This window comes from Cheilinus undulatus, linkage group 3 (assembly GCF_018320785.1).
Source record: "Cheilinus undulatus linkage group 3, ASM1832078v1, whole genome shotgun sequence".
NCBI classification, from domain to species: Eukaryota; Metazoa; Chordata; class Actinopteri; order Labriformes; family Labridae; genus Cheilinus; species Cheilinus undulatus.
Genome location: NC_054867.1, coordinates 12,753,718 through 12,780,664, shown reverse-complemented (window position 1 = coordinate 12,780,664; position 26,947 = coordinate 12,753,718). Strand labels below are relative to the sequence as shown.

At 38.4% G+C, this 26,947-nt stretch overlaps 2 protein-coding genes across 2 annotated transcripts; one reads left to right on the top strand and one right to left on the bottom strand.

The window, feature by feature from the left end:
• Positions 1–1,393: 1,393 nt before the first annotated feature.
• Positions 1,394–8,939, bottom strand: ghrh (growth hormone releasing hormone). Its single transcript, XM_041782608.1, has 5 exons — positions 8,863–8,939; positions 7,996–8,100; positions 1,723–1,827; positions 1,501–1,626; positions 1,394–1,406 (listed from the first exon to the last, which is right to left on the bottom strand). Exons 1-5 carry the CDS (start codon positions 8,937–8,939, stop codon positions 1,394–1,396), a joined length of 426 nt encoding a protein of 141 aa, XP_041638542.1.
• An 8,024-nt stretch (positions 8,940–16,963) lies between these two features.
• On the top strand, positions 16,964–21,647 carry LOC121506751 (serine/threonine-protein kinase pim-1-like). The gene is made up of 7 exons (XM_041782607.1): positions 16,964–17,594; positions 18,191–18,285; positions 18,749–18,796; positions 20,375–20,596; positions 20,954–21,128; positions 21,259–21,432; positions 21,538–21,647. The coding sequence occupies exons 1-7, from the start codon at positions 16,964–16,966 to the stop codon at positions 21,645–21,647; spliced, it is 1,455 nt and encodes a 484-aa protein (XP_041638541.1).
• The last annotated feature ends 5,300 nt before the right edge of the window (positions 21,648–26,947 follow it).

Sequence of the window (26,947 nt, the reverse complement as noted above, 5' to 3'; positions counted from 1 at the left end):
TGTACATAGTAGTTTACAGGGCGCTTAAAGGTCATATGACATCTATCCTTCTGGTCCTTCTGGATTGCTGTCATCCTACCTATGTGAATAAAACTTAACCACAGGTACACCTCAAAAAATTAGAATATCATGAAAAAGTTCAATATTTTTTGTCACTCTTTGCTGAAAGCAAAACCCATTTATTGTATAGACTTATTACACATCGAGTGAAATATTTCAAGCCTTTATTTCTTGAAATGTTGATGATTATGGCTTACAGATAAGAAAACCCAAAATTCAGTGTCTCAAAAAATTAGAATATTACATAAGATCAATAAAAAAAGGATATTTTCAACAGAAATGTCAGGTTTCTGAAAAGTATGTTGATTTCTATGCCTTCAATACTCGGTTGGGCCTCCTTTTGCATGAATTACTGCATCAATGCGGTGTGGCATGGAGGCGATCAGCCTGTGGCACTGCTCAGGTGTAACAGAAGCCCCGGTTGCTTTGATAGCGGCCTTCAGGTCATCTGCATTGTTGGGTCTGGTGTCTCTCATCTTCCTCTTGACAATGACCCATAGATTTTCTTTGGGGTTCAGGTCAGGCCAGTTTGCTGGCCAGTCAAGCACAGTAACACCATGGTCACTGAACCAGCTTTTGGTATCTTTGGCAGTGTGAGCAGGTGCCAAGTCCTGCTGGAAAATGAAATCAGTATCTCCATAAAGCTTGTCAGCAGAAGGAATCATCAAGTGCTCTAAAATGTCCTGGTAGATGGCTGCGTTGACTGTGGACTTCAGAAAACACAGTGGACCAACACCAGCAGATGCCATGGCAGCCCAAATCATCACTGACTGTGGAAACTTCACACTGGACTTCAAGCAACATGGATTCTGTGCCTCTCCACTCTTCAAGGTCCCAGAGTCTGGAGGAAGAGTCTGTAAGCCACAATCATCAACATTTCAAGAAATAAAGGCTTGAAATATTTCACTCTATGTGTAACAAGTCTATTTAATATATGGTTTTCACTTTCAGAAAAGAGTGACAAAAAATATTGAACTTTTTCATGGTATCCTAATTTTTTGAGATGCACCTGTACTTCAACAAAGTAATAAATAGGATGCTGCAGAACTGTATTCCCCATGTAGATTACTCTGCCTAGGCTGCAAACTAAAGGTGTGCATTATTGATTGTTGTCTGACAGTGAATTAAAACCATTTTTCAACATAGCCGATGTCAATCCGTAAAAGCAAGACTGCAAACTTTCAGTGGTTTTCTTCACTTTTTTAATGCAAATAAAAAATGACAATATCATTTCCATCTGTCAAGATCAAGTTAGAGGAAATACAGCAGTGATGGTTTTGAAAATGCAATGGAGATGAGCTTTGCTGTCTCCTGTCTGTCAGATTCACCAATCTCAGCTCAGCAGTCTGTGAAATGGAACGAGTTCAGTGAAATACTGGAAAAGTTGTTTTGGAATTGTTTTTTCAACAGAGCTCTAAGCTCCCACGTTTCCTTACATACCTGGGCCTCATGACATGCCCATGGACTCCTGTGTATCTGTGCTTGCTCTGAATGGATGTAAGGTCTTCTTTATAGGTCCCTTCATAGATATCTGACTGACGCTTCACATAACTCTCACTTTCATCTCTGTGAAAAAAGACATTTCATGTTATATTGTACATTTCTGCCTGGATTCTTATCACACATCACTGCTTTAAAACACATATTCCTGCTGTTACTCACCCCAGCCGTTTACCCATGATTGTCTGGAGGAACTTCCTGGCTGAGATTTGGCCTAGGACTTTTCTGTAACTGTTTGTAAAGATGGCATCAGCGTGGCGTCCTGACCTGAAATCAGAAGGTAGATAATTCACATCAGTTCAGTTTTTACATTGAGATAGTATTCTTGAATTACTGTCCAAAAATAAACTCTTGAGGGGCCTGTCTATCAAGCCCCTCATAATTTTGGCAACAGAACAACTTTATGTTCTTTGTTTTAGACTATATTAGGTTATCTCAAAAGGTCAGGTGTTGACAGCTTTTATTTTTATAGAGTTTGCAGTTTTTGTTATTCCCTGGTCTGCTACTGTCAATTTATGATGTGCAGATAATAAAAGTGGAATAAAGAGGTTGGTAAATTCATTTATTATGAATGAAGGTTCAGGAGTGCTAAAAGGTGTTTATTGACAGCATGATCCTTCTTTAGTAACTAGGAACCTTTTGTGGAACTTTAAACCACAGGAATCAGGGTTTAAATCAAGTTCTGGGGTCAAAACTCCTTGAGAAGTCCCTGCTAATGCTAGTACTTTCCAAAGGTCCAGGAACAATGAGGGGTAGGGCTGCAATGCTGAACATTTCTGATTGGTTACTAGGTAAACCATTCTGCCAAAGAATCTTAAACCAAAACACATTAGTGCTGCAGCATCACATGCGCCATATGACGCGCCTAAATTTCTGCCCCTAGCACACACCAGCAGCAGCATGTCAACAGTTGGACTCCTACCAGCCACAGTTGGCACAGGCGCTTGACACCAGAAATGAATGTCTGCACAGGGTTTGTTTGATGGATCAGATGGTTTACAGGATAGATACATTTGAGTATCATCTGCATAACAATGATAAGAAATACCATAGCTTTTAATTATATTGCCCAGGGGGAGTAAGTAAGGAGAAAATATGACTGGCCCAAGGATGGAACCCTGCGGTACATCATAGGGAGAAAAGCCCTCTGCAGAGTTAAAAACTATTTACAGACACAACACACTTTCTGTTGGATAACTACGACGAAAACCACTGTAGGGCAGTGCCTGAGACACCAACCCAAGACCTCAGCCACTCAATGAGCATGGTATGATCCACTGTATCGAATGCAGTGGTCAGATTCACCTGTGTCGGCTTTTATCAAAATGTCACTAACTACTCTACCCAGAGCAGTTTCTGTGCTGCGATGTTGTCTGAAGCCTGACTGAAATGTATTCATAATATTATTATCAGATAGGATTTGGGACAGCTGGATAGAGACCACTTCTTCAAGGATTTTTGCTAAAAAAGGAAGCTTGGAAATTGGTCTATAATTGCTGTGGACAGAGGGATCAGAACCAGGTGTTTACGAAGAGGTTGGATGCAAGCAGACTTAAAGTATTCAGAGATGCACCCAGATGAAAGTGAGTCATTAATAATTGAAAGAATAAAACAGGCTACATTATCTAACACTTTTAATAAAAATTTTGTTGTAAATATATCAAGTGGACAGGAAGATGTTGCCATTTGTGAAATGGTGTCAAATAGTTCTTGGAGACTGATTTCTTTAAAGCTATTAAAGGTGTCCCTCTGAGGGCAAGGTGAGCTGGCAAAGGTGTTGGGAGGTTGAATAGTTGCTCTAATATCCTCAGTCTTATTTATGAAAAAGTTTAAGAACTTCTCACAGTCCACATTGGAGTTGATAGGGCCACTAGGAGGGGCCGGATTAACTAAATGATTAATAGTCTTAAACAAGAACCTAGCATTGTGTTGATTAGATGAAATGAGCATTGAAAAATATTTTGCTTTAATCTTTAATCTCATTGTCGAGAGATAGCAACACAAATTTCATGTGATCATAATGAACCATGAGTTTAGATTTCTTCCACAGTCTTTCAGCTTCTCTACATTCCCTTTTTGTTGTTACGAATACAATCATTGATCCTACATTGATTTTACAACTTGGATGATTAGAATAGTTCAATGAAAAAAATGTAATCATAATGAATAAAGACTGAAAAAATGGCTTTATATGGACTAAAAGGGGACAAACATGTTTTTGAGTTTTCAATGACTAATTCTTGACTAAAACTTTAAACCGTGAAAATGACTAAAATGTGACTAAAACTAAAAAGGCATTTTAATCAAAAGAAAAAGACTACAACTAAATTTTAAACAGCTGCAAAAATTTACATGCATTATATGTAGGGTTGGAAAGTGACTAATTACATTTACTTACATTACAGTAATTGAGTCGTTTTTTGGGGGTAATTGTACTTTCTTTGAGTACATTTTGAAATCAGTACTTTAACTTAAGTTTTTAACAGAGTAACTGTACCTTTACTTCAGTACAAAACTTATGTACTTTTTTCCACCTCTGTTCTTTTGTGTGTTGTCTTTGTTATTAGACAAATTTGCACCATGGGTGAAGTTACCCACTGAGTTAGAGCCCCCCACCTGTGACTTTAGGTGCTCATAAAGGAGTACATAGTGCAAATTCTTCATCAGTGTGCATGGCCTTGCTTTTAGGTTGACTCTCTGCTTGTCTATTGCCTGAAGAGACCTGCCGTCTCACACATTTTCAAGAGTTACTACAGCTCTATCATAGTGGAAAATATTTAAAACTTTCAAAAGTGAAGTTTAATGATGTGTGTGGATGGATATAGAAACTGTTAAAGAGTTAAATCTAACTCTAGGGTTTAAAGAACACTGTCAATTTTGATGTGTAGTTGACTTTATCATAGAGGTGTGACTTTACCTGAATAATCCTGTAGGAGATCTAGTCTCTTGTTGTTCTTGCAATTAAGGAAAGATCATATTTCACTGTACAACTCCTCAGTAGCTACTCAGTACCTAAAGTGAACTTTAGAATAATTACCTTTTCTTTTTTCTTAATTTTTTTTTTAAACAGAGTCATTGTAATTTTACTTGAGTACAATAGTCATGTATTTTTCCCGCCTCTGATTATATGTAGACAGGGCTGTTTCTTGATATATCTGCACTATGCAAATGTATTGGGCCCCACAAGCTACTAGGGGGCCCCAAAGCTGAATGTTCATTCTCATCTGAGGAGAATTAAAATGACCTGTCTTTATCCCTTATATGCTTAAAAATATATGTCAGAATAAAATAAGCCGCAATGATAAACTGAAGGTGTTATTGTGCAGATGTCTGCTATGTCATTGTCCAGTGGAAGTTATTTCTCCGATATTTGCCACTTAACACAACTTTAAGATAATTTCAGATTAATTTATGAAGTTTAATGTGTAATTTATAGGCCTTAAATCATAAGCAATAGTTATTTATTAAGTGACTAATAAATATCAGGCCTATTGTTGATTATTTCTGACTAGGGGATTATTGCTAACTCAGCTGAATTAGTTGCAGCTTCCCTCGTTGCCACATTTATTAGCATATTTATCGTGACAATACAGCTCCATAGTCTGAATAATCCTGCCTCCATTCCTCCATTCCTACAGCTGAGTTAAGTTTTCTACGTAGTAAAGTTATGTTAAGAGCGTAAACAATTAGATATGAGTGGTTATCATGACCGAAGCCTGTTTTGCTCATGAAGTGTTATAGATTGTGGCATGTTTGTGGATCGTCTAATGGATACAAAATCTCTCCATTCAGCCAGCAAACTAGGGGCCCCTAAACAGCATCTTGCATATGGCCCCGACAAAGCTAGAAATGGCCCTGTATGTAGACAATGTCCTTCTCCAACTGAACACCAAGGAGGAACTCTTACAACACCGAAGAAAATAGCGCTGTTATCAGGGTGTAAAAATGTAAAATGATTAGCTCAGGTGACAATAAAAACAAAAACATTATTACCCAATAAAAATGAAACAATCAACCAACAGTATTATACTGGCAAGATTAGCAGAAAGACTGAATTAAAACAGATTTGAATTCATTACGTTTAGTACTCTAGTTATGATCTGCAACACTGAATTAGTTACAGTGCATATACTCTCTAGATTATATTTGGAGTGCACATAAGAGAATACTATAGTGACAATAGCCAGTGGTGTAGTGCACTGTACATGTAGGAATGTTCACCATTCAGTGGAATAATGCTTTTTTCCTTCAATAATGAAGGCATAGCCCCCCTTCTGTCTCCAGTGGCTAGTACTTGTTATTACATTGGTTGTTTAGTTGGGTAAGATGATCAGGGTAAACTAATCTGGGAAAGAATAGGGTGGATGGTTCTCTGAGATATCTAGAACGGTGGATCTCAAATGGTGTGGCAAGGCATACTGGCGTGCCTTCAGGCAAGTCAAGGTGTGCCTTGGGAATTTTTACAACCACAGATAATTACTACGACTTCAAGTATCAGAAAAATCGACCAAAAGAAACAAACAAACAAACCCCCCCCCCCCCAAAAAAAAACATTATCAGTGGTGTTTTTGGTATTTTCTTACTGTGCCTTTGTTTCATATGCATGTTTCTTGATAATTTGGTGTAAAAATGTAGTGAAGAATCCTTTAAAACATTCCTGGATCTGTCCCCATGTGCCCCCCACCATGGTATTCACCAGTTACTCCCTCCCCAGTAGGGTGGGAACATGGTGAGGCAAAACATAGGCTTTGCTACAGGTGGACTGTCATGGTGGAAGCATTGCCTGCTGGTGCTAACAGTTGCACTGACAGTCTCACCCATGGTCTCACTGGATGACTGGAAGTCATGGAAGAGGGTGAATATTCCTCTATTTCTCCCAGCATTGTAAGTATTCTCGCAACAATTCGCTGTCTTTCTCTTTGTTACGCTCCAACTTGTCTCCTTGACTGGGTGTGCCTCTTTCAAACTCTATAAACTCCAAAACTTTGAATAGAAACACACCCAAAATGCTGCTGGGATGGAAGTTACTCATGTCCGCCATCTCCTGGTGTAAAGTGGTAACAGCGCAGACCTCCACTATTAGCCCTATCTCCCAATAGTAGAGATTCCTTAAAAAAATTTCCTGAATCCTGACGGTGATCTGTATCAGTCCCAAAATCTGATCAGTTCTTCCTTGTGCCATTTCTGACATTTCCTGAAAATTTCATCAAAATCTGTCCACAACTTTTTGAGTTATGTTGCTAACAAACGAACAAACCCACCCAATCACATAACCTCCTTGGTAAAAAAAAAAATCAACATTAGCATGGATCTGAGTAAATTCAGTTGGTGTAGCATTGTGAATTTGAACAACCATGCGTTATTACATCAATTAAAAACACTGTAAGAAAATTTAAAGAGGGGATTTTGCATGGATGTAGAGATGGTGTGCCTTGAGATTTTGGCCTTAACTCAGGTATCTCTTGGGGAAAAAATGTCTAAGAATCTCTGATCTAGAGACACAAAAGGAACAGATGCCTCCCTTTAATTCCATTAGTATCTTACTACGATGCATCAAGCAGCAGACGTTGTGTGTTAATGTGCAAATGCAAAAGGCCTTTATAGGTGAAATAATATGCAAGAGCAGTCTATAACAGGGGCCGTTTATCCATGGGTCCTTAAAATAAAAAATCACGATAGCCACATCTTTGAGTCTTTACAGTTTTCAAATATGTTTTAAACATATATTTATGCAGAAGTTATGTGTGTTTTTAAAGCAGACCTTCAGATTTACCCTTTTCCTTTATTGCAGAGATGAGTGCCAAAGCAGTGAGCAGCACTGAATTACTTCAGTGCACAATCAAGGATAAAAGTATAATGATATTTGAACTTAAGATCTACAGTGGCCTCTAAGACTTAGACCTGCAGAGAAATTAAGTGACCTAATGTCACAAGTAACAAAAACTGGCGAACCAATAAAACCAGAGACAATCTTAGCGTGAAAGATGTGTTTGAGCCAAATGGGAGAGCTGCAAAGACATACGGCCAAATGCTTCATGATGTGATACGAGGATATTGCACCTCAGCTTAAAAAGGAGTTGACCCACAGTAATAAAAACAAGCACTTCTCTCCACCTGAGGCAAATCATTTTTCCATGTAGCATCTAACACATAAACACTCCCTCCACAAACAATTCACAGACCTGTAAATAATTCAGAGTAACTCCTGCAATTTTCAGGGAAGACTCTGGTTGTCTGTTTTTAATGTAAGTTTTACAGCTGTGTTCAACACAGAAGCAGTAGCATTTACCACTTTTGTATTAGTGGGTAGTAAAAGCCTTGGATGAAGATATCCAAACCAGACACTTGAGGATACACTGGAGGATATCTAAGAAAAACACCTGATGTCTCGGTTAGGTTCTGTAATATAAGTCCATGTACTGAAAACAAACTGACCGTAACTCTGCTCCCTCCCTGGGAGAGCTTGTGTCTTCCTCCAGCTGCTCCACTGGACTTTTTATCGATGAAGTCATCAGGATGGAAGTGTCAGTCTGGCCAAACCTGAGAAATATTGCCTTTAATGAAAAACTGCATAATATTGACTATTATATTGAATATTTCCACCAGTGTTATACAGATATTTATTCCAATTTTAGCTAATAAGTTATGCTGATTTAACTAAACAGAGGAGCTCTGATGGCAAATTGATTACTGATTAAAATAAATATTATAATAACATCCTGAATCTTACTGCAAAATGTGACAGCCCAATCAAAATGACGTATTCTGCTGCTTTGGCAAACAGTTGTGAATAATGTGCAGTGTTAATCCAATGCACTGATTAATGCAGACCTCTTGACCCTTTTTAGCATAACATAGGCAAAGGTCACAGCTCTGTCACGCAAAGCAACCTGCTTTAACAGGTTCGAAACATCATACAATACATAGATCTTTTGAATTAGTTGATAGAATCAAGCGAGAGTCTCAAATCCCGATGTATTTGTAATGCATGTTTAATTAATGTGTTCAAATGTTAAGAAATATTTACATATCCATTCTCAGTGGGAACACTTTATTCATCCCTAAGCTGTCCCTTCTGATTGAGAGTAGTTTTGAGTCTTGGGCTCATTTTTCTTATTTTCTCAGAATTATTTTAATACATTTTACTATAAAGTAGCTGTCTTTAGCCTTTTTTTTAATTTCAGCTGCCGCAAATATGAATCTGCAGATCTTATTTAACAGTCCTAAGTTTTCTTAATATCTGAAAAACCCTACTAAATAAAAAAACAATGATATCATAATCCATAATCCATCTGGACTAACCTGATAGATGGGTAAAGCGATGAGCCTGATACAGTCATGACCAGGCAACAAAAACACAGCAGTGCAGCTTTTTCCATCCTCACAGCTCTGGAGAGAAAAAAGGAGAAGCCAGAATAAATCACAGGAGTAGCAATCACATTAGAAAATCACAGCAACTAGAGGTCCTCCTAACAGGCTTCATTGCTTTGAAGAAAGCACAGGAGTTTCAGTTAGAGGATAATGTATATCAAATCAGAATGCTGTAAAGAAAGGCGCTGACACAGAGTGGACAATAACAGTTGCATTTACATACTGTATATGTGCGTTACCTCAAAATTTGTTGCAAATTGTTGGCGTCCCTGCAGTTATTTGGTGTCCTCCAGTCTCATCATCTCTCTCTGCTAGGAAAGACTGGACAAAAGAAGCACTGGAAGAGGACTGACTGTTATCCACGTATCCATGGTCAGTTTATACTGAACCCATTGCTCAAAGTCACACCCACATCACACACACTCATTCTCACTCTCTCTCCTTTGGCTGAGCCGTCCACATCATCTCTCTCACTTTTAAAATTCTCTCTTTACTCGAAGATGACTTTATTGGCATCACCATGGCAAAGCCTTATCGAAAAGGTTTACAGTATTAAAGCTGATGATAATTAATCAGAATGATGAGGGGGAAAAAAGAAAACATATGGTGCCTGTTAACTATGTCTCACAGTAAAGGTAAAGTAAAAAATTACTCTTCCAAACAATAACTTATTTTAAAATAAGTTAAACAATGATAGAGTGAGAAATGTTTTGGAGTTTATATCTGAGAATTCTATTTATAATATCATGTCTTACATATCTATCATGCAAATGGTGTCTCTGTAATAAACTGTCTAAAACACTTAAGAGAGCCAAATATACCTATCAGGACTTTCAGACCATTGGAAAGAATACGGATGAACAGTGCTAGTCACTGTGCAGTAAAGCAGACTCCATTTACTTTATCCTTTGGTATTCAACAGCCATCTTTTCAAGGTTTCCGTAGAGTTATGCCATACATTTGCAGCACGGATAAAAGCATTACTCTGTCATGTGCCACCCACTAAATGAAGGCTAACATGTAATTGGCAAAAAAAAAAAAAACACCTAGAGTTCCAGTGATGCTCACATCTGGTGGTGACTGTGGAAATCAGTGGGATTTTAAAAAATCAGTTTTCATTATTTGGTCCTTCCTCTGCTTCTGTAGAAACATGAAAAATGTAAAATTCCCACATGGTTGAGTCCATGGAGACCCTCCCTATGTATGAATTCAAGGCTTATTCTCAGTTAATAAACACTTAAATATATTAAGGTGATTGAATACTAACATGGACAGACCTACTCATGAGTAGTATTCTTCATTGTTGCTAAATGCTAATTGGCCAAATATTACACACTGCACCTTTAAATATAGTTGAGCTTGGTGAAAAATTGTCAATATTAGCTGGACATTTGCAACCAAATCATTCAACAAAAAAATCAACGGTGATATTAACAATTATGATACTATTATCAAATTTAAATGATCTATTTTGTGTTTTATTCATTAAAAAATGATGTGTGACTTACTAATAAATAAAAGATCATCCCTACTAATAAATCAAATAACACAGACACACTCCAATCAATATACTACTACACAGTAAAAACTGGAGTGTTAATTTCTCAGAGTTAGGTTGATTTAACTCCCTAAGTGTAATTTTAACTCCACCCTGAGTTAAGTGGTCTTCAGTGTTGGAGTTGTTTGACAGTGTTGATCCCATCAACACTGCAGAGAGTCAATTGATATAAGCTCCGCCTACTTTCATCTCAAAATTTGAATAATTTTAAGTAATGTTTGGATATATTTAGATGATGCCTATTGTACAGCAATCATTGCTTGAAGTCCTTTGTTCATGTTTCTGGTAGATTGTTGAAGATTTTTAAGTTTTTAAATTTTCCACCATGAGTGAAATTGTTTACTGAGTAAGTGACTTCCTGCCTGTGGCTACTAAGTGTAGTGTCTGTGTTAAGCAACAGGGGCTGCTTAAGTGAGCAAAGTGTAAGTGTTCATTGCTTACCGTAGATCACAATTATGTAACAACCATGTTAAATTGCCTGAGTAATACACTTAGGCAATAATTGATCATGTTATTAATCAATCTGCTGAAACACATCAGAAAAGAATGATCCTACTATGGTGTTATAAAACACCTTCATGTGTTGAAAAGTAATACTTAATTGCTACGATGTATCACTATTGGAGAACTATATAAACTCAGCATAGGTGTTAAATTTAACACCATGGGAGTTGAATTACCACTGACATAGAGTTGATTTGTTATTACAGAAGAATAGATAACCAACACAGCTGGGAGTAATTTTTACACTCTTCAGAGTTGATTAACATGTAGTGTTAAGTTCTATTAACATTGTACAGTGTTAGCCAGTGTCCATTTTTTACTCAATTTTGAGTTAATTTTACTCTGAAATTTTAACACTGTGGAAAGAGTTAATTTAACACCAATTCTGGTTAGGACCAAATACACTCGGACACAGTGTTAAATTCAACTCTTTAAGTGTTGATTTAACACTGCAAAATTTGCTGTGTACTACTACTACTACTAATAACAATAGTAATAAAAATATAAAACAGCTCTCTAACTGGATCCGGCTCTTATCGTTCACATAAAAGAGCCGGCTCTTTGAACCGGCTCGCTCATTAATGACCCATCACTATAACTCCTGGTTGTAGCCCCTTAAATTGGACCACCTTGGGTAGCACTAACATTCGAGACCAAGTTTGTAATAGAAATAAGGGAAGTACAGTTAGCTTGTAAATGGTAGGTTAACCCAACAATGTATGAGTACTGATCACTCAAAAAAAAATCTATTTCCACTACCTAAAAACGTTGAGTAATCAGTTTCAACAAAACATTTGAGCAGTTTCAATTTTTTTTTTTTTTACAGTATGGCTGTGTGCATCTGACTATCAGGGGATTGTATAAACCAAACAACTGCAATCTCACTTCAAAAGAGAAAGCTGGCTCCTCCTTTTTTGAGAGGGACCCAACTGCAGTCAAGATGGCCGACATGGGCATCACTATACATCCAATCCATGCCGGAAGTCCCAAGTGGAAGTTTCTTCTTCGTGTTGTTGTTCTGACCACAGTGGATGTGTTTGATCCTCATACCAGCTCTTCTTTATGCTGTCAAATACACTGGCGTTAAACACTGCTCTCTGATGCTGCAGACGCCGTGTTGATACAAATGAATAGCCACACTATTCATAGCCTGCAGCGTCATTAGTACTTTTCTCTCCGAACTCATAACTTATCAGCCCCACACTGCTGTGTTATGCCCTGACGGCATAGAATCATCTTATTATACCCTCTGATCGCTGTTTTTAGGGACGCTTGCAGAGTTTGAATGCTTTAAAGTGAGGCTACTTTTAGCCTAGCAGCGGCAGTCTAGCTAGTGCTAGCTTCGCCTATTACATGACTGAACATTTCCTCATCATTCTCCGCTATATATCCATAACTCCCCAGTTCATTGGTTTAGTTAGCTGGATGTGGATGTTATCTTTGAAATGAGCCGTTCTTATCGCTCTGATATGTCCTGGATTGAGATCGTGTGGACTCCCCATTAATCCTTTGTGGTAGCCACATGCTAACTCGTTATCAGCGTGTGCTTCTAACAGCAGGCGAGGTCGTAGAAAGTTATGCCGAATCAGACCGGGAGTGGAGAGAGGACGTTTTTTTCCTGTCACAGAAAGCTTTCAGTGTTGCTTTCTGCGCTTGTTTGGATTCAGACACATTGTCTGGTTCAGACAGAAGCTCCGCTGTGGCTCAGTCCCCACTAATGACAAGCCAGCTAGTTGTTAGCTGGGACACAACAACTCATTAGCTGTATATAACAACTAACCTGTCCCCCCTAACTATCACATTGTCATGCTAAAGCAGGGGGCAGAAGAGCGGCATCTTCATTTTCTTTCGCAGTAAGCTTTCCGTGTTTCTGTCAGCGCTAGCTGTGATAAAGAAATGTGTTGTTCTGGCTAAGGCCGAGCTAACGCTAGTCCACAAGCGTTCACACAACAAGTTTCCTTTTCCCTCTCGACTATAATCATGCCAAAGCAGCTCAGCGGGGGACTAGAAACATCTTTCCTAACATGAAAAGCTTATAGGGTTGTTTTATTCTTTGTCATACATAAATGTGGCCCAGTTCTGGTGAAACAGGCTAAAGCTATATCTGAGTATTTAGAGCAGTAGGCTAAGGGCAGCCATTAAAGGACTGTCAACATGAGTAAACCCCGACCATACAGCAACTCTGTATGGATGAGCCATTCATAAATGATGCTAACTCGAGCCTAGTTAGTGGAGGCAGCCATTAGTGACAGCATTCAGTCCAAGCAAACGCAACTCTGTAGTATATGGCTCTTAATTATACAAAAGTGTCACTCACTCAGTTACTTACCAACCAACTGACAGACAGACAGACAGACAGACATACTCAGACACAGACATTGCCATATATAGGGCTGCCCTCAGCGGTCAGCCAAAAAGTAAAAAAAAAAAAAAAAGGTTAAAATAGTAAGAAAAAAGCAAAATAGGTCAAAAGTGGCATAAAATGTAGTACATTTATTTACTGAAGTGATAGCCCAGTGAGAGGAATCATCTGGATTTTAAGTGGGCATGAGTTGGCATAAATGGGCAAAAAATTGGCAAAAAGTAGTTGCACAAAGGGGAAAAGATCTCATTATCTAAATTGGCAGCATGTTAAAGATTTTATTTGTAATATTGCAAAACTTTTCATAAGAAAAAGACATAAGGATGAGTTAATTTTATACAGAATTGTACACGATTTGGTTGTGAAAAGAAGCATATGCATATGCATGTTTGTGACTCGTAGATGACTCCATCTACGGGGCCTGTTACACATGCATGTGTGTGGGTAATGATAGTGAAATGAGAGAAAATGAGTAGATAAAGTCAGTGGAGGACAATTGATCATAATAAAGAACATTTACTGAAATACATACCTACTATAAATATGTTAGATGTTACACTAAACTGGTTCTTAAATAATTATTTGGTTTTTTATTTGTGAAATCTTTCAGATGTCTCAGATGACTCATTTGCACATGGGGAGGCCTTTAAGACAGCATACATCAACTTTACACTTAATATTATTCTGATACAGTCCTAATGTTACTCCTGATGTGGCAGATAGATAGATAGATAGATAGATAGATAGATAGATAGATAGATAGATAGATAGATAGATAGATAGATAGATAGATAGATAGATTGATTGATTGATTGATTGATTGATTGATTGACAAAAACACATGAACACCATGATTCCTCTAAGTGTTTGTGTTGGTGTCTGTCTTTGACCTAAATCATACCTTTTCTCCCTTTTGGCAGCATTTGAATTTTGTAAATTCAAGACTTTAATCTTTTAATGTAATTTTAATTTTGTTTTACTTTCATTTTTCTTATTTTACTTGCTGAAGCATCAGGAATGCACATCTCCAGGGCCAAAACCAGATCCAGGCTTTTGGGGCTACCTTGACTGCTGCCATAGAGTCTGTGTCTGTGCTATCTCACAGAAACTATTAAATAATCTTTAGATGACAGTGAAGTTGTAGGAGCAGTATTGTTGGACCTGAAAAAGGCCTCTGATACTGTGAAACACGACTTACTTTTGAAAAAAACTTCAACAGCTAAATTTCTCCAAACAAGCTCTCAGCTGGTCTGAGTCAAATCTGGAGTCCTGAATGCAATGTGTTCAAATCGATAGTCCAATGTCATCCTTTCAGAAGTGTAATGTGGGCGTCTCACAAGGTTCTACTCTGCCTGTACATAAATGAGCTAGCAGACAGCTGTAAAGATGGATGCTGCCAAATGTATGCAGATGATGCCATCATCTATGTTTCATTAAATCTCCACAGCAAGCTGCAGAGTTGCTGAATAGACAGTCGGTGTGTCACAGCAGCTTAGAAACTACTTTTTAACTTTGAACTGTGCAAAAACTGTTTCCATGTGCTTCTCTTTGAGACAAAATTATTTTATGATGAATATTGATCAGACGGAAATGAATTTAAATATCTAGGAGCTGTCCTGGGCTCACAACGAAAATGTGAGGCACACATCAGAAATGTGTCAAAGAGCATCAGGACTAACTTGAACTGCTTTGACTTTTAAGATCTTGTTTTCCAATAAAGGCCGTCCAGCTTTACATGCATGCAACGGTTCTATCACATTGTTCATACTGTGTTACTGTCTGAGGTCAGGCCACCCAATCAGCAATGAAACCCATGTCATCTTTGTATAAACAGAGGCTAAAAACACCAGATCAGACACCCATGAAACAGCACCATTGTAAAGTTCACCAGAAGGATAATTCATTGAGCTTCATCATGTGTGTCATTCCTTAAAAGCCTGACCAGGGACAAGGACTGAAAATGAACCCTGGCTAGAAGTCTGTCAGTTACACTGTCATTAAATACAACAATGCTTATGTACTGTCCCTGACAGATAAACTGATTAATAAATAAATAAATAAATAAATAAATAAATAAATAATTGAAAGTAGACTGGTTCTGCCTAAATGGAACTTTAGAATGTTGTTGTTTAGAATGTAGAATGTCAGTCTTTGGTCCATTAAATGTGAATACCACTGTGATGTCAGTTCTAGAATCTTCAGACTCTCTACTATAAAAGCTCAGAGTCTCTGCAATCAAACTCTTTTGGTCGCAGTCGGCAGTCGGTTGGTTGTAGACAAACAGAGATCGAGCACTTTCCAAACTTCAATTTTCCTTGTGAAACTTGAAGACTTCACTTCTCCTGTGGGTTTTATCGAGACTTCTCATCTCTGTCTTGTGGAGAAAGCAAAAGTAAGTCTAAAGATTCATGCTGTTGCTTTGACTTGAATTTACATAAATTTCTGATTTTAAATTTTAAAACTAAATTGTTTTTTTTTTTAAATCAAGTGTTGCCTTAGACAGGGGTGTCAAACTCAAGCCCAGGCCTGTAAGATCAGTAGAATTAGATTTAAAAATAGTCAGAAATGTGGGAAAAGAAAATTAATTTGTGTTTTCATTTCATTTTTCATCATTTTGAATTTCCCAATTATGACTGAAGCTTATAATTTTGACTTTTCATGTCATATTTGGACTGTTTAGAGTCAAAATTATAAGTTCTAAGTCAAAATTGAACCCCTTAAACTCACAGTTATGAATTTTATCTCATTTTATCTCCTTTACACTCACTGTTTCAAATGTTGTCTTGTGAATGGACCTTTTCAAGTAACATTTTTTACTCATCTCATATTTTTGACATTTTTTGCTTCTAACCTTGGCTTTCAAGCCATATTTTGACATTTAAAACTCATGATTTCATATTTTATTTCATATTGAGGTTGCAAACTCGATTGCTACTAATATCCCATATATTGACCACTTTAATGACTTATAATTTCATGTCATATCTTAACCTTTTGAACTCATTTTGAATTTCATTCCTTGTTTTGTCATTTTCAAACTCCTAACTTTGACTTGTACTCTAATATTTTGATCTTTTAGACTCAAAATTTAAAGTTAGTATCCATATTTTGACCTTTTAGGTTTATGATTTTGAATTTTATTTCACATTTTGACATTTTAGACTCACAATTTAAAATATTATCTCATATTTTAACATTTTAAACATGATTGTGACTTTATATTTCATGCATTTACCTTTTAAAAACTTTATTTTGACATTTAATTTTATATTCTGACCTTTGAAACAGTAAGTTTGACTTTTCGTCTCAGATTTTGAGCCTTTAACCTAATAATATCGACTTCTTTTTGTCTCAAAATCATGTATCATCAGTACTAAGTTTTTCCCCCATAATTCATCACTGTTGAAAATGAGACTGACAGTTTGTGGTTGAATGTTGACCCTCTCAGGCTCTCATGTTAGACCTAAACTCAGAATCAGCTGTGATTGAGTTTGACACCCCTGCCTTAAGCCTTCTTTAAAGGACTTCTGCTTTAACTTCAACATGCATCTGGTCTTAGATCAACTCATGAAAAGTTGTTGATTTTTCTTTTACTTGTAGTGAACAACATGGAGAGGTGTTTAAAGAGGAAACTTCAGGAGGCTGATGTTTCCCCCAGACAAAGGGTCAGTGCTGGAGGCATCGTCAAGTCCTCCGAACCCAAGAAAGCTGGAGATGAACCAGCGCTTAAGAGGACAAAAGCATGCGTGCTAACAAAGCCGTTCAAAAACAGCGTTGAGGCGAAGAAAGACTTCATCATCCCTGGTCTTGAACCAGCAGAGGAGAAGACGACTGCATGGGTGCTGAACAAGCTGTTCAAATACAGTGATGAGGAGAAGGAAGACTTCCTCATCCCTGGACTTGAACCAGCAAAGAAAGAGTTCACCATCCCTGGTCTTGAACCAGTGGAGGAGAAGACAGCAGCATGCGTCCTCAACAAGCTGTTCCGGTACAGCGATGAGGAGAAGGGGGGTTTCGCCATAAGACGTAAGAGGACGGCCGGGGATGGAGGAGAAGCCCCCAGGAAGAGGTCCAAGAACAGCAGTGAGTCCAGCAGCTGCTCTGTAACCTGGGAATCTGACTCCTCTGCTCCTAACCTCAAGCTGCCTGAGTCTGGCACTGAAAATAAGGACGGTGACAAAGAATTAACAGAGGAGGAAAAGATATATAAGATGTCCTCCTCAGCAAACAAGAGCCAAGGTAAGATACTAGATTGTTATCTTGAATCATCTTGAGACTGTTGAATTTGGGGAAACCACTAGAAGCATTGCCTGTGTTGAGTTAGCAATGGTGGTTGAATCCTTCTGACTGCAGCTGTAGATGTTTGATCAGATCTAAATGTAGGCTTGGTGGGACCAGACGCAGATGTAGGCTCTTACAAGGGGGCTTGCTAGTGGCCTCAGTGCATAGGCCAGGGTGCATCAATGAGAGGTCGGCCTATGAGGAGTAGTGAATAAGTTCAACAACAGCATAAAACAGAGTTCCAGCTGCACTACTGTTATATGAAGCTAATTATAGTCAGGTAGATCTGCAGGTTACTCTGCACACTGAGTGGAAATTAAGGCAGTAAGATATTTGCAGTGTAACGTTGTCATAAACACATCTGTAAACTTCAGACATCTTCACCATTGCATCTTTAAACATAGAACTTCTGCTCTTTGTATTCTATTTTGTATTTTTCTTTATTGCTTTTACATTTGTTCTCTTTCTCCATTTCCGTAACCTCGTCTTGTTTTTTTTGTACTTGACAATAAAAACACAGTTCTGATTCTGATTCTGGTGTTTGTGCTTTTTAGCTGACTTTGACTCCAAATATAAAGTTCTGCATCCACTCGGCAAAGGAGGCTATGGAATGATCTACACTGGCCTCAGGATTTCAGACAAGCTACCGGTAAGTCATTCAAAGCCTTTCTTTTCATGATAATGGCATTTTAACTCATCTCTACAATAAAACAGACTCTAGAGTTTACTTTAAGTAAGACCAAAGTTGACATGAAAAATAGCTGAGAAGACAGAAAACACGCAACACAGTTTCTCAGTACTAGACACTGGCAGATCAAACCTGCTGGTGATCATTCACCTATCTATACCCACAACTAACAGAACAGTTCTTTATATTGGCAAGCCCTCCCTCCCACAATGCATCTGACACTGGAACACCTCGTTCTACATCCTCTGCCTCCCTGAGATTATTGGCTTTCAGTGGAAAATCCACCAATCACCTTCAGAGTTTGTTATTGTACATTTTTGTATCTAAGCATCACTGGAAACTGGAGAAACCTCCATGATTTTCACAGTTTAATAACAGTTGTTGTTGTTGTTTATGATGATGATGATGATGATGTGTCTTGCAGGTTGCCATCAAGTATATCGATGCAAAGAAAGTCAAGCGCCAAGAGGTGGTGAGTAAACTGATCCACAACAAACAGCATCCAAAACCTAACTGTTCTAGTTGACACAGCTCTACTTCTGTCTCAGTCTCTATTTAAAACAACTCTGTACGTTTCACCAAGGCTGGCTGTAAGGGGGGATAAAGGGGAGAGCTTTCTGGGGAACAGCAAAATCATGGTCTATTGTAAAGTTGAGCTGTGATAACCATATTTAAGTTTTAACCTGAATAATACCCACTCTTATCAAAGCGACAGTAAATGAATTTCATTTGTTTATGCTGTAGTATAGTCCAACCTTTGTCAAAAACCTCTTAAAACAAAAGTTTTAATCAGTGATGTTAACAGTGTGGATGGAAACACTGAACTCAATGATTAGGAGAGTAATGTCAGACTTCAAGACTAGAACATAGTAGAAGAAACTAAAAGGAATATAATTATTTAGAAAGAGACGTTAAACTGGGTTAAAAGTGGAAAAAATAGGTTAATATAGTAAAAAAAAAAACAAGGGCGTGAATTGGATAAAATGGCAAAACGAAGTTGCAAAAGAGGCAAAAAAAAAAAAAAGACCAAATGGGCAAAAAGTCACAACTGTGTTTGGGTCAAAAAATGGGGGAACCTGAAGAAATGGGGAAAGCAGCAAAAAAGTGGCAAAAATGGGTAATAGTGACAAAAACAGTGATGAATCTTAGTGTAAAGGGACAAAAGGGGCTTAAACAAGCCAAAAATGAGTGGCAAAGTGGCAAAAAATGGACAAGAAGGGGCCAAAAGAACAAACATAGGTGACAATGGGTTAAAGGGGCAAAAATGAGCATCAGGTGGCAAAAATGGTGAGAAAATTTACACAAATGGGGAAAAGCAGCCAAAAAGTGGCAAACAATGGTGCAATATTGCAAAAATTGTTAAAAAAAAGTGACAGAAATGGGTGAAAAGGGGCAAAATGCAGCTAAAAATTGGCAACAAGCTGCAAAAAGAGCATAAAATGGCAAAAAAAAAATGCAATCAATATCGGCAAGAAATGGCAGAAGAGCTCAAAAAGGGGGCAAAACAGAAAAGTAAGAAAAAAATGCAGAGAATTGGTTAAAAGGAAAAGGTAAAAACTTGAAAAAAGCAAAACTGGATCAAAAAAGAAAAAATGAAGGCAAAGAGTGGCCCAAATAAGAGGTCAAATTTATGAAAAAGGGGCAAGATAGTATAAAAGTGGCAGAAAACGGGCAGAAATGGGCAGAAATGGGTTGAAAGTGGCAAAAATAATTTATTATGAAGCAAAACAAAGTGGTAAAACCAGTTCAAAGTAGCATAAATCAATAATTCCAGCATCAGAACACAATAATAGCTTGACACTCTTTTCAGCTCCAACATGAGGGAACTGTTAGCCAAGATGCTAGCACCAATGCTACTGATCCAACACACTTATTCTGATAGCATCACATCTATGGGGGGTTCAGTCTCTTGGATTATCAAGGGTCCAGTCAGTTCTGTGGGCGGCCTGTGTGTCACCAGTTTGCATTAGAAAATTGATTATTTTCATCCAAAGGCAGTTTGAGCGGACAGCAGGTGCTAACAGCTTTGTGTTTGTATTTCCATCCTTAGATATGCAATGGAACGAGCTATAACATCATCCTGGAGGTGGCGTTCATGCTCAAAGCGACAGGATTGAAAGGAGAAGTCGGCCAGTCAGCAGCAGTGTCACTCCTTGACTGGTACTCCCTGGATGACAGACTAATTCTGGTCATGGAGAGACCGACGCCCTGCCTGGACCTCCAGCAGCATCTGAATAAACGTGGAGGAAAATTGCGTGAGGACGAGGCAAAGGTAGGTATCTGGACTTTCTGTGTCTTTCTGGCTCAGTTTAAACCAGCCATGGTGTTATGGGTGTTTTGTGGACACCCACTTGTACAAATGGATCACCACTGATATTTAAAGGCAGTCTGAGGCCTTTCATACATTTCCCTTTTAAAATCATCCAGCAGTAACTATACTGCTATCAAGTGTTCAGTCAGCATGACATGTGCATGGCATGCTACTTTACCGGGTAGCAGATGGCTTTATGTGGGATGGTGGGCCTTTGATGGGCCAGATAGGGACATAAATGAAGGTAGTTTAATTGTCATTCATTTAATTTCAGTGCATTTTAATCCTTGAAACTGTTTTTGTCTTTTTTTACTCCAGGACATCCTGAGGCAGTTGGTGGATGTCGCCATTGAGATGGAATCAAAGGGCATCTTCCATCGAGACATCAAGCCTCAAAACGTCCTCATACAGTTCCAGTCCAGGGCGTCAAGAGTGCGCCTCATTGATTTTGGCTGTGCCAGCTTCTCCTCAGAGATGTTTCATTGTTTTCATGGTATGATATCTGACTTTGATTCATTATTTTAAGTATTTTAAATCTTGACTTTCATTGCTAAATTTGAACATAAATGGCGCTCTCTCTTCCATCCATAACTCTTCTCTTTGTCTGTTTTTGCATGCACCAGGTACCCGTATATATGCCCCCCCAGAGTGGTTGTATTGTGGGGCGTACCAGGCCTGCCCTACAACTGTCTGGCAGCTGGGGGTGCTGTTCTACTCCCTCCTTCATGGGATGTATACGTTTACAACCAATGACTTCATGAAAGGCAAAGTTGAATTCAATTGGAGACTGTCCAAACGTAAGAAACTCATAAATGCACATATTTTCAGTCTGTAAGTCTCTAGGATGTTTTCTCCTGAATCATATTTTTCCACACACTAACACCTCGATGTGCCATTTTCAGAGACCAAAATTCTGCTGAGGATGTGCCTGGTCAAGAACCCCGAACAGCGAGGCACCCTGCAGCAGCTTCGGCGGCTTCTGGCTAAAAAAACTGATTTCTACCGGGTGTAGTAAGTACAACCTTCAGTTTCTCCCACAAACAAATGCCAAATTCTGAGTTTAGGTCTAACTTTAGAGCCTGACAGGGTCAATATTTAACCAGAAACTGGCAGCCTTATTTTCACCAGTGATAAAATAGGGGGACAAAAAAACTTAGCATTGATGATAAATAATTTTGAGATAAAAAAGTCAAAATTATAAGTCTAAAGGGTCAAAATCTGAGATAGTCAATTCTATTAGTCCAAAAGGTCAAACCATGAAAATGATAGTCCAAATAATGTTCTTAAAATGCAAATATATGTGAAAGAAAGTTGAAATTGTGATTTTTAAAGGGGAAATATAACTCAAAATCATCAATTAAAAAAGGTCAAATGTGAGATCATGGTGTAAAAGTTCAAAGTATGAGGTTATATTCTATATCTTGAGTTTTAAAGGTCAAATATGAAATAAAACTAAAACTCATGAGTTTATTTTTTAAATTGCCAATCTTAAAGTTCAAATTGCGGGATTAAAAGTCAAAAATCTGACTTAAAAAATTTTCAAAATATGATTTAAATTTCAAAATTATGAATTGAAAATTTTAAAGTATGAAACAAAAAGTTAAATTCATCAGTTTTAAAGGTCAAAATATGACATAAAAAGCAAAAACATGACTTTAGTAGGTCGAAATATAAGTTTAGATTTTAAATTGCCGATCTAAAAGTTAAAATTGTGGGATGGTAAGTCAAAGTAAGGACTAAAAAATGTCAAAACACGAGAGGGTTAAGTTTACATTTTTAAACTGGGGGAAATCTGCAGACCACGTATCAGTGGTCTAGTTATAACTATGATCTTGAGTTTGACTGCACTGAATCTGTAGTGATGGATCCTGTTAACTCTGTTCTCTCTCTGCTTAGTTAACGTAAAGCCTGCATCACCTGTGTTGGGAATAAGCGGCAACCTCCATTCCTGAGAAATGAAGCCAATGTGGAAGTGCAAAACATTGCTGTACCTCGAGTGTTCACTTGAGGCTGGCTGCAGCAACACCGGAAGACACCTGTTAAACAGCTGGTGTTTACACTATAAATAAACTTGTTTACAGCCCAGTTGAAAACACCAAACATGTCTCATTAGCTAGTGTGTTATTGTGCTCCCACTGTACGGGGGGTGATTTTTTCTGTACCGCAATCGTTTGGATTATATTTAGGATGAAAGCTGATTGGCACGTCTCATTTGATTGACAGATAGCTCGGCAGGCAGAGGCCGTTTCTGTCAAAATGCTAGCTAGCAGGCTGACAGGAAGTCGCACTTAAAAACGACAGATAACGACCGCACGTTTACATTTGATTGTCCAGACTCTAATGCCAATGTACAGCGTAATTTACAGCCCATAATCTATATCTCTGCAGCCTGATAACACCACTAACAGACAGGAAAACTTTTACAGCTGTTTAACATGCTCACAATCTGACAACAAGCTGGGCAGAAGCAGACAGAATCACTTGCATGCTGTGCGTAATAGCAGCGCCTAATTGGAACAGCTGCACAGCGGATTTAATGAAAGCAGAAGGAGCTTTTAAACTCACGTTTCGCCATGATGCAGTTCTTGTCCCTTTTATCCAAAAATCCAACATAATGGGGATAATTCCACAGTGCCATGCTGTCCTCTCTATCATCTCGCTGGTTCAACAAGCTAACAATGCCCGCGTAATGGCACAGAATGTTTACCTTCTGCTGGCACGGCGCTACGTGCCAACACGACTACAGGAAGAGAGAAGGCCAAACACAGCATATGCTTCAAGGAGTGTCCGTTTTTCTCTTTCTCTCTTTTTGGAGCCATGGAAGAGAGAGGAAATTTGGGGTTTTTCTTTCAGGAACGGATTACTTTTATGAAAATGTAACTAATAAAGGATTACTTGAATTGTAAAATGAACGCGTCACATTACTTGTTACTACAAAAAAGTAATCTGAGTACTCTAATGGATTACTTTGTAACGTGTTACCCCCGACACTGTGCATCACATAATGTTGGAATCCATCGGACCAGGGAAGTTTGGATTTCAGTGAAAGTTCCAGAGCCAAACAGCGACACAACAGCATCCGTCACTTTTTGCTGCTTTGGACTTCAGCGCTAGGGCTGCTGGGTAAACCTAGACGCTCCAGCCTGTAGAAGAGCCAGCGGTTCTTTGTGGGCTCCTTCATTGAACCAGCTCTGAACCAGCTCCAGCTGGAGCCAGCTCCAGCACTGGGGCTGGCTCGCTGGAACAGGAGTATCAGTGTGCCGTGGAAATCACTGCATGCATTAAAAGAATGATATTTTATTGCACTTCTGGCCTGATATGTGAAAAGTGCACAATCTGAATAAATAAATAAATAAATGGGAATAAACTGAAGATAAAGTGTTGGTTGAGTGTGTGAGTGACAGAAATAGATGTAAAAACAACAGTCACAGCAGTCTATGTCTGCTGAACTGGCACTAACTACAAAAGCAAAGAAGATGTGTTTGTTCAGCTTTAAGGTACTTTCAAAACATACGTGTGGCTTAAAATAATATCCAACTTATTTGTTCCTGAGCAACTTTAAAGAATCACACTTCATATTTCAAGAAACGTTTTAGGTGGTACAATGCAGAAAAAGAAAAAAAGACACCATAAACTTTAACATACAAGAAGCATTTATACATTTATTTATCTTTTAATTTCTATTGAGTTTATTTGTAATTTATACATTTCACAGTGTTCATACATCATCAAAGTCCTCCTCTGAGTTTTATCTAATTTAACCCAACTTTATCAGCTAATACAAAAGAATATAGTGTCTATAATTTGTAAATATTTTTCATTTTAGACAAACTTTGTAAGGGTAACTCCTAGATTCGATGTTTGGTCTTATAAAAATAGGAAGTTGTTTAACCTCAAGTTTACAGAGTCCAAACTGACAAATTCACACACTTTTCAAAGAGTTGCTGAGTTCACAAGTCATGAAATTGAATTTCCCCAACTGTCAGCCATTCAGTATAAGAACTGGAGATGGGAACTGACCCTACACTAAGCCCCTCCCTAAAACGACCACTGTCCAATCCTAGGTTAGCAACGGTAACTATACACAGGAGGGCTGGCAAGCTCTCAGCACACGCTAGTGTACTGAAAGCTTATAGAACCTCCAAGTCTTTAAATGGGGTGTCTAGATGTCAGATATGAATAAAACAGTGTGGAGGACCAAGACCGAGTCTCCCAGGCCGAAACAAGATCCTGGCATTTGGGGCTACCTTGGATGCTGCTGTGTCTATATAGGTAGATGGACTGTAGAGCAGTTCACCTACATTGACCGTGTAATCCATCGATCCACTACATGTTTGACTAGATCTAGATTTAAAAATGGCCATTAGAAAAGCTATGAGTACAGTTTACCCCATTAGAAAGCATTACATTTTGCCATTTCACACCTGGAGATAAACAATAGTTGTTGCTATGGAAACACCTTCTACCTATTGCTGCATTGCCTTATAAGGAAACCATCAACATGAATACATCAGGTAAAATAGAGAGCTATATCAGCATGAAGTGGCATTAAAATGAACCATTTCCATTCTGATGGCAAGTGTCCGTTGGGGTCAGGAAGTGGAAACATCCATAAAAGATGAATGGGAATGAAGGAAAGTCAGTCCTTTACAGCTCTAAATAAAGCTCTACAGTGCAACAATCATCAAAAAAAAATCTATAGCATTTATCTATGTAGAAATCACTGCTTGCCACTCACGGGGAGTTCTCTGTTGCTGCTTGTCTAGTGTTGATCTTAATTGTTGCCGGCAGCGTGCGAACTACCCGGCCACAATCAGGGGTCCACCCTAACTAGTGCTCCAGTATCAGGCTGAAGTCTTACACAGCATGCAGTATACAGGACCACAAGTAGGGGAGAGTGGGGGGAGTTGTGCCAGTTTTTACTCAAAGTGACTTTAAAGTTAGGCCATGACAGTAATGCCTCCAACTTAAGTATGCACATATATTTCAGGATGTGGTGCATCCCTGGGAACAACAACTTTGGATCTGAAATATACTGTTTAAGAAATATAGCTTTCAGAAAAAAAGTGGTCTCGTGGCACACCTTCCCCCCGGTGCGGGGTAAGTTGTGCCTTTGGGAAGAATACGTTGGGGTAAATTGTGCCAGTCATTATTGAAGATTATTGAAGTAAAACAGAACATTTTAATCTCATAAACTGTAACACTATATAAAAGCAAGACAAATTCAATACAAAATTACTCTTTCAAGTTTTATTTAAATATCGTCACCCTATTAAACTATTGACATAAGTAATATTTTCTAGTTTTTGGGAAAACACAAAAAACCTAAATACACATTATATGGTATTTGTGAATCATTTCAGGCCAAAAGGCTTTGGCAATAGATGCCTGTTGGCATACATAGAACGCTGTCTGTCAATTATGTAACATATACAAATAAAGTGATTTAGGCCAATTTCATAACATCTCATTGTGACTTAGGCCACTTAAAAACTGAATAAAACTGCTCTTTAATAACAGTGCAAACTCAAAACTGAAATCAGTGTTAGCTAAATTAAACAAATGGCAGGTAAATGAAACACTGATGAGGCATGCCTATCTCATCACTTCTCCAACTGTTCTTGGCCCTTCTTTGTTGGGTTATAGGTGTGTAGGTCTTGGTGTGTGGATTTGTTGGGGGGGGGGGTGTGTGGGACTGGGTGAGAAGGTGTGTGGCTTAGGGTCTAGGTCTGTTGGTCTTGGATTTGTGTCTCTGGGTGTGTGTGTCTGCATGTGTGGGTCTGGATTTGTGGGTAGTTGGGTCTGGCTGTGTGGGTGTCAGGGTTCGGGTGTGTCTGTGGGTCTAGGTTTGTGGGTGTGCCACTGGCACAACTTAACCCAGGCCCTTTGGCAAAAATCGCCCCAGCCCCGCCATTTTGAAAAACTAGCATGATCCAGCAGTTTAGAGCTAACATCATGCTAACTGTATAGACTCATTGTGTAGCCTACTAAAGCACTCAAATATGTGTGAAATGTTTTCAAACTTGTCTGTAATTGTTCAGACACAACAATCAAAAAAACTTCATCATAGAAATTTTACTTTGAAAGGCAAAAAAACGTTTTTGAGCTAAAATGTGCTTACCTCTCATGCCATGTGTCTCCCTTTTATGCAGAATGAGTAAAATGGATGGCTCTTCAAAAATATGTGGTCACATGAACAATTTCTTCTATGGTTTTCTATAAACAAGGGGTGGCACTACTTCCCCATTGTCACAAATCACCCCACTCTCCCCTAATGCATACACGCACATTAAACACACATCACCCAGTTTA